This window comes from Rhipicephalus microplus, chromosome 5, assembly GCF_043290135.1.
Source record: "Rhipicephalus microplus isolate Deutch F79 chromosome 5, USDA_Rmic, whole genome shotgun sequence".
NCBI lineage: Eukaryota > Metazoa > Arthropoda > Arachnida > Ixodida > Ixodidae > Rhipicephalus > Rhipicephalus microplus.
The window spans coordinates 183915313-183931434 of record NC_134704.1 but is presented as its reverse complement, the minus strand read 5'-3'; the positions used below and the strand labels follow the sequence as shown (position 1 = coordinate 183931434).

Here is a 16122-nt window from a genome sequence, read left to right as displayed (position 1 = left end):
GCGACCAGAATGTCATCAACGTATGCAAATACGAAAGGCGGTCCCCACACAACAGAATCAATAAAATGCTGAGAAGTCTACGCAGCATTTCGAAGTCCGAATGGCATTTTGATGAATTCAAATAGTCTGAATGGTGTTGTGATTACTGTTTTTGGAATGTCTTCATCTGCTATAGGGATTTGGTGATAGGCACAGACAAGATCGATTTTTGAAAAGATGGTTGTGCCACGGAGAGCTGAAGTGAAGTCCTGTATGTTGGACAGTGGGTATTGGTCCGGAACGGTCTTGATATTCAGAGACCGCATCTGCCTATCGCTTTCTGTAAGAAAATCTTCGATTCTTTGCACAACCTTTCCTTCTCTGGAAGTCATGCAACTCAAAGGCTAATCAAATCATGCTTCGTCTGGTGCCACATGAATGCTGACATTTGCGGCTGAGCACGTCGGTGCACACCATGTCAGCGTGCCAAAGTACATGGTTACCCAGCACCCCCCTTTCAGCGTTCATCAGCCTGTAGACTGATGAACATTCCGCAGTGGTCCACATCGACATCGTTGGCCCTCTTCCTCCTTGTCAAGGTTACCGGTATTTATTGACTCGTGTTGACCGCTTCACCCGATGGCCTATGGCTACGCCTATCCTTGACATCACAGCAGCTACAGTGGCAAATGCTTTTGTCTCTACTTGGGTGGCGCGATTCGGTTGCCCCACAACAATTGTCACTGACCGCGGCCGCCAGTTCGAGTCATCGCTTTTCAAGGCACTCCTCAAGCTACTAGGAGTGTCACGACTCCGAACTGCCTCTTAACATCCTCAAACAAAGAGGCTCGTAGAACGTTTTCATCGTCACCTGAAAGCCGCGCTTACAGCACACGGTCCCACGGCCAGGTGGCTCGAGGCTCTCCCACTCACGCTGCTGGGAATTCGATCTGCGTTCAAGGAAGACATTTCGTGCACCAGTGCCGAGCTTGCTTATGGAGCCCCTCTTCGTTTACTGGCAGATTTCTTCGACGCCACTAAACCAGGCTATTCGCCCACACCAAGCGAGTACGCTGACAAACTGCGTGATATCTTCCGAAACCTTCAACCACAGACAATGCGAGCAAGCCACTCACAAACTGTTTACATGACTCCTGACCTCCACAAAGCCACACATGTCTTCGTGCACTGCTGCCCCGTACGCAGTCCCCTGCAACCACACTATCTTGGGCCCTTCCATGTACTTGAACGCTATTCCTCAACTTTCATCGTGGACCTTAATGGAAAGCCCGATGCAGTCGCACTTGAGCGGCTGAAGCCAGCATACGTAGACAGCCCGGTTACTTGCATTTAAGCATCTGCTATGTGTCCTCTCCCAGCGCCTGAAGATCGTTACGACCAACACGAAGTACCTCCGGCTTGCCGGGTTTATTGAAGCTAACTGATCGTTCGTCACTTCAGCTTCCTTTCTCGAAGGGAGAGCTCTGTGGTGAGTGTCCGAACACGTGCCTCCGCACCCCCCCTAACATAAACTATGTGCCCTCAACTTTACTCTGTGAGTCATCTCTTACACTGCGCTTTTGTATATACGTAAAACATCTTCCTTTGTACGCTTTATTCCTCCTCTCCTTCCTCCTCTCCTTTCTCCTCTCGTGCCGGCGGCCCGCACTCGCGTGCCATCGCAGCTCGGCAGACGAAGAATAACCTACCATACTGCACCCGGACGTCTTGTCTCGCAGCCAGTCAATCCGCCGCATGCCCACTACAGCTGAAATGGCCGGTGAGGTGGCTCGATGGGCTGTAAAGTCCAGCAGACCTAGTCAGCGGTGTCTGCGATCGCTGACAATCTCGGCACGTTTTCACGTAACAAGCCACATCCACAGCAAGGCACGGCCAGTAGTACTTTTCCTGTATTTTGGCAAGTGAGTAACAGCCAGGTGTCTGGTCGTAAGGTCGTCGTGTAGGACCTACAGTACTTCTGGTCGGTATGCTGAAAGCACTACAAAGAAGTAGTTGACTTGAAATGGCAAGAAACTCTCCCTTATAAGAAGGGCATTTGCGAGAAACATGATGCTAGTCCTCACTTGAATGCCTGTGAAACAATGGCAGTCTTGCCTTCAAAGTACTCCACAAGGGCCCAGAGTTTTGGGTCGGCTTGCTGTTGCTGGCGCCACTACCAGCACTCATGGTTCCCAAGAAGAGGTCATGAGTTGGGACACGAGACAAGCAGTCGGTGTCAAGGTGCTTTTTGTCTGGATTTGTAAAGACCGTGATGTTGAATTCTGAAAGTCTTAGACTCCCATCTTGCAAGACGACTAGAAGGTTCCTTCAAATTAACTAGCTTACAACTTTGAAAAGCCTGTTGTAGAGGTAGAGGCGAAAGTTTGATGTAGCCCAGATGATGGTGAGGCACTTCTTTTCTGTTGTGGAATAGTTGGCCTCTGCCTTGGATAGCAACCGGCCTGCATAACTGATAACCCTTTCAAGTCTATCCGTCTGCTGCACAAGGACGGCACCAAGTCCTACAATGCTTGTGTCAGAGAATTTTTGTATTAGAGCATTCATCAAAATGCACAAGTACATAAGCCATTTGCAGGCGAAATTTTAGTTCATGAAATGCTTTAACTTGCACTGTTTGCCACTTGAATTTCACGTCGGTCTTCGTAAGCTGCGTTAGTGGCTTGGCGATATGTGAAAAGTCTTCGACAAAGCGTCTGTAATACGTGCACAAGCCGAGAAATCTGCACATGGCCTTTTTGTTTGTTGATTGTAGTAAGGCAGTGATTATTGCTGTTTTCTTTAGATCTGCGCACTCCAGACTTGCTGATTCCGTGACCAAAAAACATCAGCTTCTCGTAGACAAAGCAACACTTTTTGAGCTTCCAAGTGAGGCCAAAGGTTTTGATTGCCTGATGTACTGTGTCAAGATGCCGGAGGTGTTCGTCAAAGTTTGAAGCAAACACAACGACATTGTCCAGGTACACTTAGAAAGTTTGCTACTGAATTCATAACATGTTGAAAAGTCACAAGTGCCGTGCAAGGACCAAAGGTCATTACCTTAAACTCAAATAGGCCATCTGGTGTTTTAAAGACAATCTTCTCTCAGTCTCTCTCATGAACGACAATCTTCTCTCAGTCTCTCTCATGGACTATGATTTGCCAGAAGTCGGTCTTTAGGTCCATTGACAAAAATTACCTAGTGTTGGGAAGACTATTGGGTGTCATCTATTCATGGGAGAAGGTCCACGTCATTTTTTGTGATTTTGTTCAAGTACCGATATTGGTGCAAAAGCGCAGAGTTCCATCCTTCTTTTTCACCTACACCACAGGGAGATGCCCACGAACACTTGGACAGCTCAATGACGTCCTCGCATAGCATTCTGTGGACCTGTTTCTTCATGACCTCACATTCTTTCAAACAAACTCTGTAGGGGCTCTGATGAAGTGGTCTGGCGCTTTCCTCTGTTATGATGCGATGTTTTGCTACTGGAGTCTGCCAAATTTTGGACAACGACGAAAAGAAGTCTTCATTATGCCGGAGCAGGTTTTTAAGCTCTACTTGCTTATGCTTCGGAAGGCTCGGATTGACGTCAAAAGCTGGCTGAGGAGCCTCGTTTGTCGGAGTAGGTTAAATAGAATCGGTAAGAGCAAAAGCATGGGTGGCTCCTACAATTTCATCGATATAGGCGACCATCATGGCTTCATTCACATGCCTGTACTGATTGCTGAAATTCATGAGCATCACCGTTGATTTTCTTTCACGCAGTTTGGCTATTCCTCTCACGACACAAATCTTGCAGTTGATAAGTGCAGGCCCCATCACCGACACCTTCCAGGTCGTCAGACATATTATTGCCGACGGTAATGCTGACACTGAAGCGAGAGGGGATGCTGACTTTGTCTTCCAGCACATTCAAGGTGCCCTTTTCAGCCAGCGAGAGCGGCAGTAGTGCTCCTTTTGTAGATAGTGTTATCGACCTGGTTCTCAGGTCGACGATCGCGCCATGAAGATTTAAAAAGTCCATATCAAGGATGACCACTGAAACACATTTTGAAAGAAGTTTCTGAGCACACTATCGCCAGGTATAAACTGCTCTACTTTTTTACATAGCCCGTGGCCTATCGAGCCCTCATAACGAACACGTTCTAAAGAATTTAAAGTTTAAAAATATTTGAAAAAAGAGGCTCTAGCACATGCATTGGGCATTGCACGGTTCAAGGATTACATGTACGAGCATGAGTTTGTCCTGGTGAGTGACCATAAACTTTTCACTAGCTTGTTCAACCCAAAAAAGTGATACCACCGATAACGGCTACACGGATTCAGCATCGGGCCTTGTTTCTCACTAACTACAGCTATACAATGCAGTATCGTAGAGCTATTTGAACGCAGATGCCCTCAGCCAGTTGCCACTACCAATTACAGAGCCACGAGAGAGCCATTCCGACGAAAGGAAGTACGTTTTGTTGGCCAAAGCTATAGAGGAAATGGTAATATGCGCCCAAGAGTTGAAACAAATGATCGATCAAGACACTACTCTTCAGCAAGTAAAAAAACAGATTTTAGAAGGATGGCAATGGTTCCGACCACAGGATCACGGGCAGTACTGTCCGTACTTCCACAGGAGTACAAAACTGACTGTAAGTGACAATTTGGTACACTGGGCTCGTCGCACTGTTCTACTTTTTAGTGTAAGAAGCTGCACACCAAAACTGCTGCATGAAACTCATCCCGATATGGTTTCCATCAAGCGTATCGCCAGAACACTACTTTGGTACCTGGGACTAGACTCTGATATTGAGCGACTGGGCAAATCGTGCTATGTTTGTGCACAGGTTTCCATGATGCCACCTGCCCAGGTAACTGCAACATGGCCAGTGAGGGAGAAAGCTGGAACTGTCTACATGCTGATTTTGCAGGTCCAGTGGATAGTCACATGATATTGGTCATTGCAGACTCGGAAACAAAATGGATCGATGTCATGAGTAAGAGGGCACCAGGCACGTGTTGAGCACTGGAATGCGGCGTCCATGCGAGAGACCACAGATGGAGCACTTATGCACCATGTTCACAGACCAAATCGGACAAGAAGGCTCGTGGCACGCGACCCAAGCCATAATGAGAAATACCGGAGGATGAGCTGTCACTGTGCTGAGGAGCTTCGAAGTGAAAAGGTCACAAAGGTGAGCGTCACTACAGCGATGGAAGCAGTAGAGCGGCCCGGCTCTGAAGGATGTCGGTGTAAGAGGCCCGGCAAGTGGTGGTCGACCTCGGAGGTCCCCAGTGAGGGTGCCCGGACATGCCGCCACCTCGCCGAGCAGTTCCTGGTGGGACTACAGCTCTGAAGATTAAAACGTCTGAGATCCCAATCAGAGCTCTACGGTCAATATTTGCACTATTTGGGCTTCCAAAAACGTTCATGTTGGACAATGAACCGCAGTTTCTGAGTGCATTCTTTCGTAATTTCTTGGCACATAACAACGTACCGCAACTAACAGCCACACCCTATCATCCACAATCTAATGGGTTAGCCGAGAGAGCGGTGCACATACTCAAGGAAAGACTAAAGAAAAATCCGTGAAAGGACCTCGTAACATGGCTGGATCAATTTTTGTGCAGGTACCGCCAAACACAGGGAGAGGATGGCAAGTGACTGGCTGAACGTTTGCTGGGTTACTAGGTTAGGACAAAGATAGACGCTATCAAGCCCCAAAAAAGTGCGCTGATGGTTCACCAGCAGCAGCTACGGGAAAACTTACTGGAGGTGACCCGATGTGGATGCGCAGTTTTAGGAAAAAGTCGAAGGTGGATTCCTGAAGTGGTGCAAGACAAGGGTCGAGGATGGTCATCATAGACTGTGCTCAACGAAGGTATCAAGAGCATCCAGACCAGCTAAGGCGCTGAGCTGAACCAATGGACAGGGATCCTGACCAAAAAAGCAAGCAAGAGCCAGCCGAAGATACCAGAAAAAGGGTGCAAGACAGCCCGGAAGAAACAGTGTTGGAATCGGCACGCTCACCGCTTTTTCGAAGATCAACCAGGCAATCAAAACCACCGAAACGTTATGACTTTTAAAGGGGGGAGAAATGAAGCGTCTGCCGTATGCAGTCTTATCAATGCACGTCACTGCAACGTAACGTGTGTTGAGTATAAAAACAAGTTGCTCAATAAATCTTCGTTCTTGTTATGTTATCTGGCTTCCGTGTTGCATCTCGATAGCGACTTAACATCAACAGAGGTTAGCATGCCTGTGTAACAAGGATATGGTACCTTTGTTAGGATGGTGGACGGGAGGCCTTCTGCAGATTTTCCTGCCACTCAACACTACGTTATTACAGATTCTACGTTGTGGAGCACTTTCTCATAGCTGTAGACTGCTCAGAAGTAAATTTTTCGCTTCAGGTGTCCCTGTATTCAGCTTTGGAGATGGTGAGTGCTTCGTGGGCGGAAATAATGGGCACATGTGCGCAAAACTATTTCTACAAGGCCGACTACCTAGATGTCTGACCAGATGCGAAGCCTGAAGCTTTCGAACAGGACCACTCCAGGAGACATTTGTGGCAGCGCGTCGTCAACTCCTACATTGCAGGGCGGGACATTCACTGGGATGAGTTAATTACGGCCAATGATGATGCTTACACTGCAGAACCATGCATGGATGAGGGCGCTGTGAATTAAGTGTGCAGCAAGAGCGATTCACAGGAATCGAATGATGACAATGATGAAACTTTGGGACCAGCGCCCAAAAACGTGCCTCTAGCAATTGGCTGCATTAATAATAGACTTGGGCGGATTGTATATGGCAAGGGCATTGGCGAAGAGCACACTGCCGCTTTAAATAAACTCGAGACTATATTTATCGCTTCTTCTGTTCCAAACACGTGCATTACGGACTTTTCTGTGTAAAAAAAAAATGTTGTGTTTTCATTTGCAACTGTTTTAAAGCAGTGTTTAATTTACTGCAAGCTTTGTGACACAGTGAACGAACGCCGCAGGCTTGACTATATTCAAAACTGTTTCCACTTCCTTGGTACCAAAAAACTGGTATTAGCACAGGCCTTGCATCAATTTTAAAAAAATAATGTACAGGTTAGTTACGTCAGAACCAATGTGCCCCCTTTTTTTGTAACATGCGATACATATTACTATTTGAATTTGATTAAATAATATTTTACCAAAAACCTTGTTTGCTTTAAATCCACTTCGATCCTGAAATTCACTATTTGCACACACCTACAAAAAATTTATGAGTCTACAACATTCATATGAGAAGATGATTGCAGGTGTGACAGCCAAAGCAGCATTTGGAGCAATTTTTGTAGCAGCAGAATTTTACTTCTGGAGCACTAAAATGCAAATTTAGAGCACGTTACGAAAAAATAAAACAACCATTTTTTATCAAGAAAGCCTAAATTCAGAGCAAAGAAGGCTTAAATTTAGAAAAACAAAGTATGTGCAAGATTCCACCCCACCTAAATTATGCAGAGTAAACATGAGCACTGGTAGTTCAATAAAAGTAGTATTTCGATTTGCCCACTGAGATCGAAACAATGATGAAATCCACACTAGCACTTGACGTGTCTGTCAAATACTTTGACAGAATCCGTGAATAAAAACGTATATCTGCCAACCTGGCGACTTTAAAATTTAAGGGATTCATGAAACAGAAAAAGTGGTGGCAAAAAAAAACATGAGTTTTTTTTTTTTTTTTTTGTTATACACTGCTCAAAATGATTGCCAGTAACTTTTTCAGACATAAGTGATCATACTAGTGCTCACAATGATGCGATAGTGTACACGCATGAGTAATTGAATGATATGTGTTGTCCCCTGAGTTGTTCTAGTTGCCCCTTCCAAATCATGATACGCTTTTCCACAGGATACCGACGTATTGCGGCAAAGGTAGTTTAAACAGCGTCCTGCACGGGTTAGAACAAGGCCAAAAAATTTTCTAACACCGCTACCCCCCCCCCCCCCAACCTCTTTTTTTTTTTTTTACGATGGGGGTTAGGTTTAAGCCCCAACATCTCGGCTTGCTTGCAAAGCGCGTACTACCAGATAAAGTAGTAACAACAGCGCATGCCCGTTGGTCCGGCGACAGCACCAGATATCTATCGCAGGGACAACACAACTAATGTAACGTCAATGCAGAAAAAAGTATTATGTGTCATTACTTTGGTAACCAATGACGTAGCCAGCAACACCGGCATTCGCAGCATGTTGACTCTGTTTGCGCGCGGAAAACGCGGTATGCGCTCCCAGCTCTAGTTGCTAACATGCCGTAGCGGCTTTTGCTAACTAGGAAGTTCTATTTCTTGCGCAACGTTGGTGGCAACGGCAACGCATTTTCATCTTGAAATTGCGTCGAGCGCGAATCATTATTCGTTACAGTCAGCAGACGAATGGATGCATGGCTTTGTTACTTTATTTGGTCAATCACGTCTCGCAAATGCCCTAACCTAATGAAATTAGAGTTAGCGGAATTAGGTTACTGTGGTTTAAGGTTAGAGTCTGCACACTTGGATTGATTGATGACTGAAACTGCACGTGGGCAACATGGGGGCCGTGCCTCGCGAAAGTTAACGCAACTGAAAAAATTTTGAGGCAGATTGGGCATTTTTGCGTACAGTGGCGCAATTTTAACAAATTTAGTGGTTTTGGAGCAGCTTGGCACAAAAAGGGGGAATTATATCGAAGTGGCGCAATTGGCACTGCTGTTACACCCCTTTGATTAATATCAGCACAGATTACCAGCAACGCTGTATCCACATTTCCGCTGTAGAATACACTTTGTTCATTTTTTCCAGCATGAATGACTGCAGACAGTGACGTTTCTACTCTGAGTGATAGTTGTTGAATGCATTCTGCATGGTCCTACTTTCACTATCTGTCTTTAATGCATTACCGCTGTTGATGACCCTTGCCTTCCCTACCTGTTAAAAACTTCACATAGTTTACAGCAAGAACAATGCTTCACAATACATGACATTGCATCAGATCATGCGCCCAATTTAGATGTCTATTGCATAATAGCAATGCATTTCATATTTCCTTAGTTTTACTATTTCAAAGGAGATGCTACCAAAAGGGTCAGGACGGGCGCATTAGCGCAGACAGTATAAGTCCCTGTGATCGCTTATCGTAATGCTGTTTTGCAGCACTGTCTCCTCCCAGGACACTGACATTCACACTGCTACTACGGTGGCAAAGACCAATAAAATTACCACTGGCAGTTGCATCAGCTCAAGCAGTCGTATGCTTGGCCAAGAGAAATGCGCTGTACATTCACATGGCTATATTGATTGTGTGAGTGGGCCAACGGTTATAACAAGTTACTATTAGATTAAACTCTGATATAGCCAGCATTGCAGGCATTGCAGTACCATATGGTATGCAAGGCAGAATTGACTAAAAAAAAGGAAGAAAAGTGCTCACCTTGCTTGCGTCAGATTTGTCTTCCTGCTCTTCATCCGTAAGGAAGTCCCTCTTTGGATAAGGTATGGGCACACCAGCAAACACGCTGCAATGCCAACATAGTCAACTCAACCAACTCATCCAATAACTATTGCTACAGAACGATTTCAGGTTCAAACTTTCTTTGTATAGCATGCTGCTGCACATCATGTACTCGGTATGCCCCACGAAAAAATAGCAACACTGCTTTTTATGCAAAAAATCCATCATCATCATCATCATTATTCTGACTACGCCCACTGCAGGACAAAGGCCTCTCCCATGTTCTGCCAGTCAACTCAGTCCTGTGCTTGCTGCTACCAATCTCATCTGCCCAACTAACTTTCTGTCTCCACCTCACCCACTTGCCTTCTCTGGGAATCCAGTCAGTTACCCTTAATGATCACCGGTTATCCTGCCTGGGTGCTACGTGTCCGGCCCATGTCCATTTCTTTTTCTTGATTTCAACTATGATATCCTTACCCCCGGTTTGTTCTCTGACCCACTCCGCTCTCTTCTTGTCTCTTAAGGTTACACCTATCATCTTCCTTTCCATCACTCACTGCTTAGACCACAATTTAGGCTGAACCCTCTTTAAGCCTCCAGGTTTCTGCTCCGTAGGTAAGTACCGGCAAGATGCAACTGTTATATACCTTCCTCTTTAGGCTTAGTGGTAGATTAGCATATATAATTTAAGAATACTAGCCGATGTGCTCTGCCCCATCCTTATTTTCTAGTTATTTCAATCCCGTGCTTCGGCTCGGTTACTAGCTGTAAACGTACTTTTTTACAACTTCAAGTGCATCACTACCTATCTTACAGTACTGTTATCTTCCGAGGTCGTTGTACATTACTTTCATTTTCTGCAAATTAATTTTAAGACTTACCTTTCCGCTCTACTTGTCTAATTCAGTTAGCATGAATTGATATTTGTCCTCCGAGTTACTCGTCAACGCAATGTTACAGGTGAAGCGCAGGTTACTAAGGTACTCTCCATTAACTCTTATCCCTTACTCTTCCCATTCTAGGCTTCTGAAAACCTCCTGTAATCACACGGTAAATAGCAAAGGGGACATGGTATTGTTACGGACAGAATAACTTTACTGGACGAACACACAAAATAAACACGGTGGCGGACAAGATGGCGCCCAGCTGGCTCGCAGAGTCACTCCAAGTCGTCTTCCTCCGTGTCCTCTTCATTGTTCTCGTCCCCCCATTACATGATTTCCCTTGCGGCTGGAGCACCGACCTGGTCCTAATCAGGAGACACTGGAGTGAAATGGCTTAAGTCGTGCAACATGTACTATGTCAGTGTGAGGGTGAATGATGGCGGGGTCCGTAGGGATGATTTCATTGGTGACGTCAGTTACTTGGCGTAAGACGCAGTAGGGACCTGAATAGCGTGAGAGTAACTTTTCCGAAAGTCTAAGGCGCCACGAGGGAGACAAAAGCAGAACGAGATTGCCATGTGTGAAGTGAAAGTCACGATGGCCACGTGATATGTATACGCTCTTCTGATTGTCCTGAGAGTCCAGCAGTCGTCGTCGAGCAACTTGGCGTGCCGCTTGGGCCTTCATTATTGCATTCCTGAGCGTATTCACACGTGTGATTTAGTCCAGTCGGCAGAAGCGTGTCGAAAGGTAGCACAGGGTCATGGTCGAATAACATAAAAAAAGAAAAAACCCAGCAGTGTCATGTCAAGGGGAATTGTATGCGAACGTTACAAATGGTAACGTAGTGTCCCAGTCACGGTGCTGGGTGGAGACATACATGGAGAGCATGTCGGCGAGAGTGCGATTGAGGCGCTCCATTAGACCAATTAGAACATTTGTTTGTGGATGGTAAGCCGTGGAAAGCTTGTGTTCAGTGGCGCAGGAGCACAGGAGGTCATCAACCACTTTGGAAAGGAAGTAGCTGTCTCGATCGGTAAGGAGTTGCCGAGAGGTGCCATGGCGTAGGATGACGTCCTCCAAAAGGAAATCGGCCACATCAGTTGCACAGCTGGTTGAAAGAGCCCGTGTGATCGCGTATCGGGAAGCATAATCGGTTGCTACTACAATCCACTGATTACCCGCAACTGACGTAGGAAAAGGGCCAAGGAGATCCATGCCAAAACGGTCGAATGGGTCTCGTGGAATGTGCAGTGACTTAAAAGTCCGACGCTTGGGGCATTTGGTCTCTTTTTTTTGTCGTTGACAAGGGTTGCACGCAGTAACATAATGGCAGACATCGCGGTACACACCAGGCCAGAATAAGCGCCAGCGAACTCTGTCGTAGGTCCGTGACACGCCGAAGAGACTGACTATCGGTGTATTATGAAGCTGGGCAAGAACAGTCTGATGCAATTGAAGGCTAATGCAATTGAAGAAGAACAATGAGTAGCCTTTCAGAGCCGTCAGGACGCATATTGCAATGGTACAATACACCATCATGTAACTCCAACATTCGAAGGGAAGGGTCAGGTATCACCGATGTTAGCCTTTGAATAATACCGCCCAAAAAAGCATCCCATTGCTGCTCGATTCTAATGTCGTGAAAAGTGGATAGAGAGAGAACATCGGCAGGAAGGGTGGTTGTAGAGGAGTCACTGTCCGGATGGTCGACAGGATATCGGGACAAGCAGTCGGAATCTTGATGCAAGCGGCCGGTTTAGTACAGAACTGAGTAGTCAAAAGGCGCAGCGTCCAATGGCCATGACGGCCTGAAGGGTCTTTCAGGGACGAAAGCTAGCACAAGGCCTGGTGATCAGTGATGACTGCGAATGGCCGACCGTACAAATATGGATAAAATTTCCTGACTGCCCAAACAAATGCCAAACATTCGCATTAAGTAATTGAATATTTTCTCTCAGCAGGCGAAAGAACGCGGCTGGCATAGGAAACCACACGGTCGCGTCCTTGCCGTTTCTGTGCCAGGACTACACTGATGCCATAGCCTCTTGCGCCGGTACAAACTTCTGTTGGAGCTGAGATGTCAAAGTGAGTGAGGATAGGAGGAGTAGTAAGCAGCCACACTAGATTTCAAAAAGCATCTGCTTGCTCAGGACCCCACATGAAGCCAGCGTATTTTTTCAGGAGTTGAGTGAGAGGGCGTGCGACATCGGCCAAATTTTCAACAAAGCGGCGGATGTAAGAACAAAGGCCAAAGAAACAGCCAACGTCTTTGGCTTAGGTTGGTACAGAGAAATGTTTTACTGCCGTATTTTATCTTGATCTGGGTGAACCCCTACAGAATCAACGAGATGTCCGAGCACGAAATATTCACGACGGCCGAAGTGGCACTTTGTTGAATTGAGTTGCAGTACCGCCGTAAAAAATGCAGATAAGATTTTCGATAGGCTTCCAAGGTGCATCGGTAAATAAGGGGAAAAAAGAATGATGTCGTCCAGGTAGCACAGGCAGATGGACCACTTGAAGCCGTGCAGGAGGGCGTCCATCATGTGTTCAAGCGTGCCTGGCGCATTGCATAAACTGAATGGCATCACTTTAAACTGGTAAAGACCGTCAGGAGTGATAAATGCCGTCTTCTCATGGTTCATATCATCAAAAACAATTTGCCAGTACTTAGAGTGAAAGTCGATGGAGAAAAAATATTTTGCGTTGTGAAGGCAATTCAAGGCATGGTCTATGCTTGGCAAAGGGTAGCTGTCCTTCTTCATGATCTTGTTTATATGCTTATAATCGACGCAAAATCTCCAGCTTTTGTCCTTCTTCTTGACAAGTACAACAGGGGACGCCCATGGACTGCAGGAAGCTCGATGATATTCCGAAAAAGCATTTTGTCGACCTCCTGTTGGATGATGCACCGCTCAGCATAGGAAATGCGGTAAGGTCTCCGATAGGTGGGACTCTTATCGCCTGTATCGATCCGATGCTTAAGCACTGATGTCTGGTCGAGGGGGCGGTCGCCAAGGTCGAAGATGTCCCAAAACGATGCAAGGGGGGAACGTAGGTCCTTAGCCTGTTCGGTCAGTAAGTCGGGTGCCATCATCTTGGTTAACACAATTTGGTCTGATGGAGGAGTAGGCGAAGTTTTCTCTGCACTTGGGATGCTGTCATGACTTAGAGTGCAAATATGGCAATCTGCCACCAGCATGATTTCAGCGAGATATACCACAAGGAAGGACTTGTGTACATAGGCCGAAATTCACTAGTCGTAAGCAGGATGCATTGGCCATTATAGAGATGACGATGTGAGGAAATGCATTGTTGTGCGAAAGCAGAACGTCAACATTGGGGGACACAATATAACCACTATCTGGGACAGCTGGAACAAAGGAGACACATATTTAAGCAACTGCTCGTTGAGGAAGATGCAGGTGTTCTGTGGAACAGAGCCGACTTAGAGGGCAATTGGAGGATCAACAACAGTAGGTAGAGCGAGTTAACTATACCGGCAGAACAGTCTATCAAGACTGAATGTTCAAACAAAAAGTCATGGTCCAAAATTATGTTGTGAGGGCAATGTTTTAAAACATAAAACAGAACTGATGTGTGATGTCTGGCGACGCTGACACGAGCTGAGCACAGACCAATCACGGCGTCTGTTCCACCATTGGCAGTTAGGACCACAGGAGTTAGGCCAGGAGTAAGGACTTTCTTCAGCCGTGTTCTAAGGTCAGCATTCATGATAGACATGTGGCGCTAGTGTCAATGAAAGCCGTAGTTGGCACACTGTCGACATCAAAATTACTTAGGTTTCCATGTGTGGGCAGGGTCAGTAGAGGATTTTGGCATCGGGTCAGTTTGCAGCATCACCTCCAAGAGCTGCTCTCATCAGTTTTCCGGAGGTGAGCACTGAAAAGAGCTTGGGGGCGGCAATTGATGAGATGGGGGCGAGTGGGAGAAACGACACTGCAGTGAAGGCGAGCCGCTAGATTGAGGGGGCAAGGAAATGTCAGGCGTCAGCTGCTCTGTTTGCGGTGACGAGAGTGAATTCCAGGCAGGTGGGCGAAGGTGGATGGTGAGGCCACAAAGCAGAGTTGAACCAAGCATGGCAGTGGCGCGAAATGTGGCCTACATGACCGCAACTGAAGCATATCGCCCGATCGTCTGAGGTGTGCCATTCCCCCCGGTAGCGATAATGTGAGGTTGCAGAAAAACCTCGGTTGGGCAGAACAGTCACGGCTAGATTTGGTCGGGCATAGTCCGGACAATGAATGGAGCAGATGTTCAAGTCGGCGCTGTCCAATTCTTGCCTCATGACGGTCTTGATGAGGGAGACGGTACCGTGATAGCTGTCGGAGTTGGGGGAACATGACGCGAGTGGAGCTGCGGCTTCGATTTCCCGACGAACAATACGGACAATATCCCCGGGACTTTCCGTAGAAGGCAGGCGAGGGTCCTCACACGTGTATGTTGGAACCAAGTTTGGAAGGCGGGCAAACTGGTGGAGAACACGGCAGCTCTTGGCTTATTCGAAGCACCGGCATTCAGAAATACTAATGTCCTGAACCGTAGATGAATTCTTGAACACAAGAAGGTGGAAGGCGTCATCTGCTATGCCCTTCATAACATAGCCAACCTTATCGGCTTCGGCCATCTGCGAGTCCACCTTGCGGCACAAAGACAGCACGACCTGAATGTACGTGAGGTAGGATTCGGTGCACGTCTGAACCCGACGTGCAAGCTCATTTTGGGCGGCGCGTTGATTTCCCACAGGCCTGCCAAATAGCTCCCAGTGCTTTTGGTTGCATAACTCCCAGCTGGTCAGTTCTTCCTCGTGCCTTTTATACCAGGCCTTTGCGGTGCCTCCGAGATTAAAAATCACGTTTGGCTAGCATAAGCGTTGGGTCCCATCGCATACGTACACCCACTCACTTGTATGACCTCAGCCAGTCTTCTATGTAAACGCCATCGGTGCCGGAAAAGGTACCTGGGTCTCTCGGGGCCTCCAAGATGAGGGTCGATGGGCCGGTTGGAGAAAGCGCTGAAGTGGTAGGAGAAAGCACGGTCGTTAAGAAAGGGTCGGCACTGTTGACTTCAGTCGCCATGGGGAGGTCACTAGGCGCTTGCTACGAAGCTCCGTCTTGCGTGAAGCGAGTACCACGCACCTTGCACCAATGATGTTACAGAGAGAACATAAGCCTAGTTTCTTTGGTAAGAGCAGAGTATCTGTTCTGAAGCAAGACTATTAATTCCTGTACCTTCCCTCTCAGTGCTAGCTTATTGACTGGCTTCTTGTGTATCAGTTTCTGTCATTCCTTCTTCAAGTCTAGGTGAGTTCAAGACCTTACCAATCTATGGTACACAAAAAGATTGTGTACCATTTGTCTACCATAGAATGGTACACAAATAGTGTGGGTGCAGGTATGCTCTGACCAGAGATTTGAACACCAAACAAGTGAAGAAGCACACTAATGCAATTGATGTCATCTGGCTGCAGTAATACACATGCAAAAGTTCCTTTTTCTCTCAAACTCATGTAAGATATGACAAAGGTAAATACAGCCAGGACCAGAAAACTATACCATAAATCACATAGTGGGTTGGCTATGTCTGTTTGAACAGGACATGTAAGGTCAATACCATATAGTTGGCATGCCTGTCCTAAACTTTTCCAGGAGTGGAAATGGACTTTCGTGTTTTGGAGTAGCTCAAGGAGCATGAATAATGTCGTTTTAGAGCAGCTTTGGCACAGTACAGTAGGAGTACTGGAGCAGGTTTGAGCATCAAAAGGTGTGTTTTGGA

At 46.7% G+C, this 16122-nt stretch overlaps 1 protein-coding gene across 3 annotated transcripts in view; it reads right to left on the bottom strand.

Annotated features, from left to right (window-relative positions):
* The window catches only part of LOC119174068 (cyclin-dependent kinase 8), a 209301-nt gene that overhangs the window by 49312 nt on the left and 143867 nt on the right, over positions 1–16122 (bottom strand). For all 3 annotated transcript variants that reach the window (XM_075896280.1, XM_037424854.2, XM_075896281.1), the window contains exon 12: positions 9416–9500. In XM_075896280.1, coding sequence (XP_075752395.1) covers positions 9416–9500 — 85 coding nt within the window. The remainder of the gene's footprint in view (positions 1–9415; positions 9501–16122) is intronic.